This window comes from Mus caroli, chromosome 2, assembly GCF_900094665.2.
Source record: "Mus caroli chromosome 2, CAROLI_EIJ_v1.1, whole genome shotgun sequence".
Lineage (NCBI taxonomy): Eukaryota > Metazoa > Chordata > Mammalia > Rodentia > Muridae > Mus > Mus caroli.
Genome location: NC_034571.1, coordinates 159925587 through 159936112, shown reverse-complemented (window position 1 = coordinate 159936112; position 10526 = coordinate 159925587). Strand labels below are relative to the sequence as shown.

The following is a 10526-nucleotide window of genomic DNA, read 5'->3' as shown; positions in this document are numbered from 1 at the left end:
CATGTACACACACATGCGCAGTACACACCCTTGTACACGGGTGACTCCTAGCACATCCTGTTCTTGGTCCCTCTGACAACCACTGAGCCCATATTACAGATGAGACCACGGAGGCCCGGGGTGAGGCTCTAATTGGAGCTGAGGTTAGCTCTGTGCTTCCTATGCCTTCCGGAACACCCGAAGTGTTGTGGTGTGGTGCTATCAGGTAGGAGGCAGACAGGAAAGGTTTGTAGCACAGGAGTGCAGAGGTACAGTATGGGCCTGTGGACCCCAGAGAGGGACAGACTCTAAAGGAGATGCAAGACAAAACTGGGCAGCCATGGGAGCTTTGGGCAGAGGCCCCAGTGTGAACCAAGGTTTGGAAGTGAAAGAGATAAGGGGTGGGGGCAGGGTTCCAATAAATGAAGGAGCCTCCATGGGTGGAGATGTCTGTGGCTGGTGTGTGGGCAACAGGGTCCCTGGAATCCTTAGACTAGCACCGCCCTGGCTAAGGAGCAAATATGAAGCAGCAGCAGCAGGAGAGATTTAGGTTAGATATGAAGAAGTTTCCGACTGTCTGTGCTAGAAGATCCAGCACGAAGTGCTGTGATCCCCAGGGACGCAGGGACATCTTTCCATCCTGGAGATGGTTTGGAAAAAAGAGACAGCAGCCAGGGCTCTGTGGGCTGGCCTCATTACAGCCTGGATCGGCGACAGGCCCTGGGCCACAGCAGCCCTTGATGTTAGCTGTCTGTCAGTCCTGCTTCAAGTCTACCCGTGGCGCCCAGCTACCTCTGCCCAGTAGGAAGGCCAAAGTCCTCCTAGTGGGGCCTGACTCTCTGGGGACATGTGTTCTGTGGCCTCTCAAGTTCTGCTAGGAGCTGCAGCCCTGCTCCATTTCTGGGTTAGCGCTGGTCCTCCGGTGCCACACGGCCTTTCTTTGCCCGTGCTGTCTCATTTGGTGGCCTGTGTGCAGTTTGTGGAGCTGGGCTCCGCCTTAGGATAAACAGGCCTGGCTTTGAACCCCACAACTGACACTTGCCACGGGCTGCCCCTATGTCCCCCCCACCTCACGCTGCTGCAGGCTGCTCCTGTGTGAGTGGAAGCGGGACTGGTAGGCTTGGGGTGTTGTCGCAGACTGTCTAGTCATGCTAACTTTCCTGCCCTCTCCTCTCAGGTGACAGCCATGTCTGTGCGGTTGCGCTTCCTGTCTCAGGGGGATGCCGGGGCTGTGGGGACCGTGGGCCGCAGTGCCTCCTTCGCTGGCTTCAGCAGTGCACAAAGCCGAAGGCTCTCGTAAGTGTCATGGAGCGGCTGGAGGGTGGGGGACACAGAGCGCAACCAGCAGCCTGGGACATCAAACTATGTGGGGTATGTGTGTGGCTGCAGGAAGTTGTCATTGCTCACCGGTCTTAAAGACTTCCATAGTCAGGCTGCTTGCTGAGTCTATCACCACCTGGCCAATCAGAAAACAGGCTCAGAGAGGTGGCTCCATTCGTCCAGGGTCACAAGGCAAAATGTCTTCCCAGTTGGCCTTAGCCTTCTTGGGGTGAGGTAGAAAGGAATGCACTTCCTGTTTAGTAGCTTGGACACAGGGCCTCCTGTCCTGGCTCTATGTCCTGAGGCTAGTGACTTCACCTCTCTGAGCCCAGGCTTCCTCACTTGAACATGGGAGGGGTGTGGCTTCCTGTAATGGTTGTCATGTAGGGAGCTGACCCAGGGCACAGGAGGGTGTGGCTTTCTGATGAGGAGTAGCTGCCTGGGTCATATGGGCCAAGAGGACTAAGCTATGCCTGCCACTCCACCCCATGCTCCCTCCTGTCCTGATGAGGACCACCCAAGGGTCTGTCGTCCTAGCTGGGTACTGAACAAGGCCCAGAAAGCCACCTCCTGGCTGGTAGCCTGGAAATGCCAAAGCCAAAGGCCCCAAACAGCACCTGGGTAGATCGGTGCAGAGCCCGGCTGGTCAGTCAGCTGATCAACAACCAATTTCCACAATGCCACACACATATGCTTGTGTTTAAAGACCTCAGTGGTCCCCTCTGGCTGCCAGGCCATTAAGTGGCCTCGTGGCCACAAGGCCCTGGGTTAGCTGGATGTGTGCTAGAACCCCTCTGGTTTCTGTCTTCCAGTCTCTCGCACATGTGGTGTGTCCTGGCCAATTCCCCAGCCAGTGTCTGCTGTAACAGCATGTCCTGAGGGGGACCCCATGCCCTGCCCAACCAGGCACCTCACATCCAACCATCAGCTGCCCTATAAGGCTGTTTGCAGGTTACCCTCTGCCCCTGGCTTGCCCCATCTGAACTCTGCCCTGAGGAGTGTACAGCTGAAATGCTTGCCTCAGTGGGGAACTTAGGAACCCTCCTTCCTCAGTGGACATCTGTGCAGAGAGACCCAGGCCCTGCCCTGCTTGAGTCTCCACCAGGGGAATAAAAGCAAACAATATCAACTCAACTCAGCCATGGGCCGTGCCTACGTTGGACCCAGAACAGGGTACAGAGGCTGGTGGTGCCTCCCCGAGGGCCTGTGGGGCAGTGGCTTCATTAAGCAGGAGCTGATGGTGGTGATGGTGTGTGTGTGTGTGTGTGGCTACATGTAACCCTGAGGAAACCGATGCTGTTTCTGCATGCTGCCTCTGCCTGGGCCTCCTTGACCCCACCCTGGGGTCTGTGTGTAAGCTGGCCATGGAACACACAGCCTGAGACTCTCTGAGCTGATCCACTGAGGCCCAGAAGGCCCTGTATAGTTCGGTAGGAGAGGAGAGGCCCCGTGACAGACAAAGTGCTCTTCCCAGCCACCTGGTGAAGCTCACACATTACATTTCCACCCTTCTGCTTTTGGGCCTCAGAATAACCCATATCCATAGGACAGGGCCCCACACACCCCATTAGGACTTCTGTCTAAAAAGTTCCAAGGGATTCCCCAACTCAGCTGCCCCTAGACTCCTGGAACATGAAGGTGATTGGTCCTGTTATAGTACCTGGGCTCACAGCCATCAGCCAGGCCTGTCTGCGTGTGGTCTAGAGAAGTGAGCCCTGATACAGCAAGTGCCTGAGACTTTTGGACATGCTTGGATGTGCTAGAGGTTACTAGGCCTTAGCTACTCTTGAGGTCCCGAGTGGCCCTCATCAAGCCTCAGCCTGGCAGTCCCCTGTCTAAGACAGGGAAGGTTGCCTGTGGTAATAGGGAAGAGGCATAGTTGAGGGGTTTCATTGTTTGTTTTAGATTTATTTTTATTATATGTAAGTACACTGTAGCTGTCTTCAGACATTCCAGAAGAGGGCGCCAGATCTCGTTGCGGATGGTTGTGAGCCACCATGTGGTTGCTGGGATTTGAACTCTGGACCTTCGGAAGAGCAGTCGGGTGCTCTTACCCACTAAGCCATCTCACCAGCCCCTAGATTTATTTTTTAATTTATGTCTACCTGTGCTTTGCCTGCATGGTATGTGCACAATATGCATGCAGTACCCAAAGAGGCCAGAAGAGGGCGCTGGACCCCCTGGAACTGAAGTTACAGAGTTGAGCTGTCACTTGGGTGCTAGGAATCCAACCCAGGTTTTCTGCAAGAGCAGCCAGTGCTCTTACCTGCTGGGGGGGGGGTCTCTTTAGCCCCTGCATAACTGTTTTTAACTTCCTGCCTCTGTCCATCTCCCCCGTGTCTGGGCTTCAGACCTCAGCCCTACCCCTGATTCCAGATTGCTCACCAAACAGAGACACAGAGGTGAGGGGACCACCCCAGGGTGGATAATACCAAATGACCCAGCAGGGCTCCACTCAGGGTGGGGCACAGCATCCTGTCCCATCCTGACTCTTGGGCTGGCCACGGCTTTCTACCTCGCAGATAGAGTTTACTTGGGGAAGTTATCTGATCGAATTTAGTACTAAGATGTAATTGATTGCTGTAATAAAGCCCGTTTCCCTTTCCAGGCTTGGGGGAAGGGGGTTGGTCAGGTGCTGACAGTGAGTGAGCCAGTAGTGACCCACTGACAGGCATGGCATCCGGGGCTATCCTCCAGGACTGTCAGGGAGGCACCTCTGAAACCAGGAGTGGGGGTAGGTCAGAAAGCTTGGTTCTTAAACTGTTCCTGGGGACAGGCTCAAAGACCCATGGAATGATGGGGAATGAAGCTTCGAAGCACACAGAGTTGAGCCTTAGCATAGCAAGGCTGCCACTGCCCTGCACCATGGGGCAGGACCATGGTCAGCCTCATTTCTGTGCCAGGAGTCTATGCAGTCAGTCCAGGGACTACCCTGCCTGGAGGCTGGGGCAGGTTCAGCATGTGAGCAGGGCCCTGTCAGCCAGCTACATACCAAGCCACCGTGAGGCTAAGGACAGTTGTGACAGCAGAGCCTGCTTGATTGCTTGTGAGCACCGGCCACCAGGCCACACGTGCCTGGAAGCCTGTCTGGCAGGCCTGGGGCTGTTTAATATTTACTGAGCCCTCATGGGGCTGGTGACACATCCACCCCCAGAACTACTCCCAGCCCGTGACACCAGCCGGCCATGCAGCAGGCGCCTCATTTCACCATCCGGGCTGCGCCGTGCCAGCCCTCGGAGCCACTGACCTCAGAGGCTCAGCGACACAGCTGGGCTCAGAGCCTCCGGAGCCCAGGGAGAGGCAGAGGGAGAGGGAAGGGGTGAGCTAGGGGGGCACGGTGAGCCCCTGAAGTGAGCTGCAGCTCCACCCAGAGCTACCTCCCACCTCACTGTTCTGGCTGCCTGGAATCTCACCTGTCAGAACCTACCTGGCCCCTTGTGTGCAGTGTTGTCTGTCCGTGCCTGAGATGGCTACTTTGTGGAGGGCCCGGTCCAAGAGGTGGGTGATGTGGCTCCAGGGAAGGGGGAGGGGAGGGAGGGGGAGGGGGGGCTATGGCCTGTGTGAGCATCAGAATCAGGAACTGGGCAATGCTGGCACGCCCTTTCCCAGTCACTTCTCTCCCTGGGGGAGCCCCCTCTCTGCCCACTGGGGGAGCCCCCTTCCCTGCCCACTTTGTTCTCTTTCCTTCCCAGCATGAGGTGCTATTTGACAGGCTTGCTCTAAACCTCTCTCTAGCTTTGACAGGCATGTGGTCCCTGCTGTTTATCAGCCTTGGACCCCATTTCACAGAGAGACAATTGCAACACAGAGAAACTCCATCACTTGCCCAGGGCCACACAGCTTAGTGGTGGGAGAGCCAGACACTGACTGTGCCAGCTGGCCTGTATCTCTCCGGGCAGGTGTCTGTCTCTTGGTGACTGCTCTTTCCTGTCCTAGCCCCTGAAATGGTGGTTGCTATATATCGGGGACTCAGCAAATGTCTGCTGCATGATTGTCATGACTGTCAAGGGGCAGACTTCATTATCCCCCTCTACAGGGGAGGAGACTGAGGTGAAGTGGGTTAAAAGCTTGGAGCTATGAGTCTGGGGTTTGAATACAGGGGCTGAGTACAGGCACAGCACCCCCCTCCCCCCAGGGTCAGGGTGGGTTGGTGTGGTGCTGGGTTGTCAGTTTCAGGGACTTGGGGCGTGGGTTGGTCCCAAAACAGAGTGACAAGCAGACAGGGCTTGAGTAAGCTGCATCGTGTCTCCCACCTGTGGAATGATCAACATCTCACCCAGCAGGAACTAGCCTAGTGGCTTTTCTCTGGCGCCCAGGAAAGAGCAGAGCTGTGTCCCTGTGCCCCGCCCCTCTGCCTGGTTCACTAAGCCACAATTCTCTGCCTCTAGCTGTGGACCACAACCCCCAGGGGGACTGGACCACTAGGGCTGCTCAGTGACCTCCTATCTGGACGGACTGGTTTTTTATAAGTGCACTTGAGATGCAGAGGCAGGAGGATTGCTGTGAGTTTGAAGTTTGGGGTCAGCCTTGGTGACAGAAAGATATTATCTAAGAAAGAAAGACAGAAGGAAAGAAGGGAGAGAAAAGGAAACAAATCTAGAGACATTAGGAAGGCCAGGTCTTCAGGTGTAGGTGACCCCCAAAAGCCCAGAGCTGATGAGCCCCAGAGGCAGAGAGCCATCTGATGGCACTTATCTAACAAATGAGACTGTCTGTTTGGTTTGGTTTGGTTTGGTTTTTGAGACACGCTCGCTGTGTCTTTGTTAAGGTGGGAACTCACTAACCTGCTCACGTTGGCTTTGAGCCTCCTGGGTGCCTTCCTAGTCGTTAGGGCCACAGCGCGCTGCAGATCCTCGGCGTGTCCTGGGGACCAGCAGCATGGATGGGCTTGGGCAGGGAGCAGCAGTCTCAGGACCATGTTGAGGATTTGCAACCTAAACTGACCATTCTGTAGCGAATGACCATCCTGTGCCCTGTGCCCTGTGCCCCACACCCTGCTTGGCCCTCCTGTTCCTGGAGCAGGGCTTGGGACTTGGTCCTTCCCCCCAGGTGTCTCCATTCTCCTGCCCCATGGCCATAGCCTTCCCTGCTTAGGGATAGCACACTGCAAGCCTAGCATCCATTATCCAGACTGCCAGTGCAGGAGAGACATGGCTTGGATGCAGTTGTTCGTGTTAGCGCACATGGATAAAGCACCTACTAATGATTGGCTTTCTTGAGTTGTTCATGGTAGCTCACATGGATAAAGCACCTACTAATGATTGGCTTTCCTGTGCCAATCACGGAACTGGGGGACTCAGCTTCCCTGTTTTACAGATGACACATGGAGGCTTGGGGCACGTGCTAGCACCAGGGAAATTGCTTTGACTAAAGAGGGCAGAGGCTTAACTAAGCTTTTATTCCTTCTCTTCAGAGAACAGAAGCCCACAGCCATGAGTGATGGGTCTGAATGGGGTGGATGCCAGGCTGCCCCAACCACTCTTCTCGGTCCTCACCTTGCTCGGCCACTGGCCTCTCCTTGCCCCTAGCATCCAGTCTTCTGTCTCCTGGGGTGAATGAAGCTGCTGAGAAGGCCTAGTGGGTTTCTTTTAAGAAGCAACATGATGTTGGCTCCAGACATGGTTGCATCATAGCTCCGAGGCTGGAACAGTGAGGACCACCCAGTCTGATGAGGGCTGAAACTGACACTGAAGGCTGCCCGCCTAGTCCTGCTGGGGGCTGCCCACCTTGTCCTCTGGCCTCTGTCGGGTCAAGGGCACTCGTGTGCATACAGACACGTTAGCCCACTGTCCTGGTTGGGTTGTTGTTGCTGTGAGACAATACCTTCACAAAAAGCAACTCTAGGGAGAAGAGGCATATTTAGCTCGCACTTCTGGGTCACAGCCCACCCCAGGAGGGAAGTCAGGGTGGCAGGAACCTGAAGCAGCCACTCACATCACTTCTGTAACCAAGAGCAGAGAGAAATGAATGTGAGCAGACTGACTGCCCAGCTTTCTCTGCTCCAACACAGTCGGTCCCCAAGCCTAGGGAATGGTGCCACCTACTCTCAGGCTGGCTCTCCCTATATCAATTAAGGCCACTAAGATGCTACAAGTGAATGAGCAGAGCTGGGGGTCCATGCCTGAGGGGAAAGCCTCAGGAGAAGCTGGGGGTCTGTGCCTGAGGGAAGGCCTCAGGAGAAGCTGGGGGTCTGAGGTTGAGGGAAGGCCTCAGGAGAAGCTGGGGGTCTGTGCCTGAGGGGAAAGCCTCAGGAGAAGCTGGGGGTCCGTGCCTGAGAGAAGGCCACAGGAGAAGCTGGGAGGTCTGAGGCTGAGGAAAGGCCTCAGGAGAAGCTGGGGTCCATGCCTGAGGGGAGGCCTCAGGAGAAGCTGGGGGTCTATGCCTGAGAGGAAGGCCTCAGGAGAAGCTGGAGGTCTGAGGTTGAGGGGAGGCCTCAGGAGAAGCTGGGGGTCTGAGGTTGAGGGGAGGCCTCAGGAGAAGCTGGGGGTCTGTGCCTGAGGGAAGGCCACAGGAGAAGCTGGGGATCTGAGGCTGAGGGAAGGCCACAGGAGAAGCTGGGGGTCTGTACCTGAGGGGAGGCCTCAGGAGAAGCTGGGGGTCCATGCCTGAAGGGAGGCCTCAGGAGAAGCTGGGGATCTGTGCCTGAGGGAAGGCCACAGGAGAAGCTGGGGGGTCTGAGGCTAAGGGAAGGCCTCAGGAGAAGCTGGGGGTCTGTGCCTGAGGGGAGGCCTCAGGAGAAGCTGGGGATCTGTGCCTGAGGGAAGGCCACAGGAGAAGCTGGGGGGTCTGTGCCTGAGGGAAGGCCTCAGGAGAAGCTGGGGGTCCATGCCTGAAGGGAGGCCTCAGGAGAAGCTGGGGGTCCGTGCCTGAGGGAAGGCCTCAGGAGAAGCCGGAGCTGAGCAGGTGCCTGTGTCCTGCTTAACTGCAGCTTTTCCCATCTGCCCTTAAGTTCCCTGAAATAACAACTCTGAGATTTAATATTTCATATATAAATGTCTAGGCTAGTACCTTAGCTTTGTTCCCCAACTACTCATATCTCAGTAATCCAATTTATTCTATTCTGAGTGCCACATGGCTGGTTACCATCTCAGTTTCATGCATCTGGTCTGTCTCCAGGTGAATCTCCCATGCCTGACTCTTTCCCAGAATGAACACCCCCACACACACACTACCCCATCTCACTTGGAACCTCCTCCTCCTATTTCCTGCCTGATCTCATTGGCCAAAGGCGTTTTTTGTCGACAGGTAAAAGCATTTACACAGTGTGCAGAGATTCTCTCTCCATCCTGTAGGAACCTCGGGGCTAGGATTCAGCCCCATGGATGCTGCTTTGCCTGCACAGAGCATGCTTGCCACTCATGGGGTCTGGCTGCTTCTCTGCATCCTCACTGATTTCTGATGCTAAGCTTTTGTTATTGTCCTCTTCATTGTCAAACCCAGGCCTCCCATTTTCCAGATGAGGAAACTGAGGCCCCAAGAACCCCAGCTTTCTGAAGACCACTCATCGTGGAGGTGATGGAAGTGGAGCCCAGCCAGCTGTCCTGACTCTCTGTCCCCTCCCACAGAAAGTCCATCAACAGGAACTCTGTGCGGTCCCGGCTGCCAGCCAAGTCCCCCAAGGCCTACAGAACACTGCGCAAGGGTTCGCCGCTGTGCCTGGATCCCCGGCCGCAGCAAGTGAAGAAAATCTTTGATGCTTTGAAGAGAGGCCTCAGGTGAGTGGGGAGCAGCTCCCCCCCGCCCCGTGCCCTTCCCACCTCTCCCTGGGGATGGTGGGTCTGTCTGAGAGATACAGGGCATATGGCTGCTACCACTTCAGCCACAGCAGGGAGGCAGGTCGACAGTCTCTGGTCTCATGGTAGATGGATTGTCACACAAGGTCTGGGACTGCTGAGGATGTGAAAGACGGCTGTCAGCACCATGCTGGCCTCTGGAGCCTGACATCCTATGTACAGGGTGGCACGTGCAGAAACCCTGGCTGGGAGCCTGTGCTCTGATCTCAGCTCTCAGCTCACACAGCATTGAGGTGAGGTTGGGGTGAGGCAGTCAGGGGAACTTGGACCAGAGACTGACAATTGGCTGGGCAGAAGTGAGAACAAATGGCAAGTTATTGGAGCTTAAGGAGTACACAAGCCCTTCTGTGTGGCACTGTCTCCAGTGGGAGACAGACAGACAGACAGACAGACAGACAGACAGACAGACAGACAATGGTACTGAGAAGTATGTCAGGCGGTATAAGTGTTGTGGAGGAATCAGATGATGCAGGAAGGAGTCTAACATGTTTTAAAGGGACGTCCCTGGGCAGGTGTGCCATGGCACAGCCACAGGAGAAGAAGATAACAGAAAGGCCAGAAGCTCAGAGAGCAGGGACCCTAGCACAAGGGAAGCAGGCAAAGGGGACAAGGGGACAGGGCTATGGGAGCTGTGGGAGGCCTTTGCTGTTCATCACAGAGCCATGGAAGATTCTGAGGTGAGGAAGGAGGCAATCAGGCCTTCAGGCCTGGGCTTTGAGATCCTCTGACAGGCACAGAGTGGCGGTGGATGTGCTGCACATGGTGGGGGTGAGGAGGTGCCAGGAGTGGATTGGGGAGGAACAGGCATGGAGAGGAGAGAGGAGAGAGGTGGCCGTGGAAACAGCGGCTGAAGAGATTTGGTTCTATTCTGCATAGGGATAGATGTTGCTGGGCTCCAGCCTGGTGAACTCTGTGCAGCCTGGAGGGGGCACTGGTGTCCCAGCTGGGAGAGCAGGAGAGTCCCCACAGGACAAGTTTGAACCGAAATGAACAGGCTCATCAGGGTCCCTCCTTTGCTGGGGCAGCCAATGGCTTTCTTTCTTTCTTTCTTTCTTTCTTTCTTTCTTTCTTTCTTTCTTTCTTTCTTTCTTTCTTTCTTTCTTTCTTGATTTGTTTATTCCCAGAGTGGTGGGCACGCCTTTAATCCCAGCACTTGGGAGGCAGAGGCAGGAGGATTTCTGAGTTCAAGGACAGCTTGGTCTACAGAATGAGTTCCAAGACAGCCAGGGCTACACAGAGAAACCCTGTCTCAAAAAACCAAAAAATCAAAAATAAATAAAAAAAGATTTATTTATTATTATATCTAAGTACACTGTAGCTGTCTTCAGATGCACCAGAAGAGGGCATCAGATCTCATTACGGATGGTTGTGAGCCACCATGTGGTTGCTGGGATTTGAACTCAGGACCTTCGGAAGAACAGTTAGTGCTCTTAA

The 10526-nt window shown here is 55.1% G+C and overlaps 1 protein-coding gene across 5 annotated transcripts in view; it reads left to right on the top strand.

The window, feature by feature from the left end:
- The window catches only part of Ripor3 (RIPOR family member 3), a 42782-nt gene that overhangs the window by 12930 nt on the left and 19326 nt on the right, over positions 1-10526 (top strand). For all 5 annotated transcript variants that reach the window (XM_021156450.2, XM_029474749.1, XM_029474753.1 and 2 more), the window contains 2 exons: positions 1157-1275; positions 8865-9014. In XM_021156450.2, the coding sequence (XP_021012109.1) occupies positions 1166-1275; positions 8865-9014 (260 nt within the window). In that variant the 5' untranslated portion in view covers positions 1157-1165. The remainder of the gene's footprint in view (positions 1-1156; positions 1276-8864; positions 9015-10526) is intronic.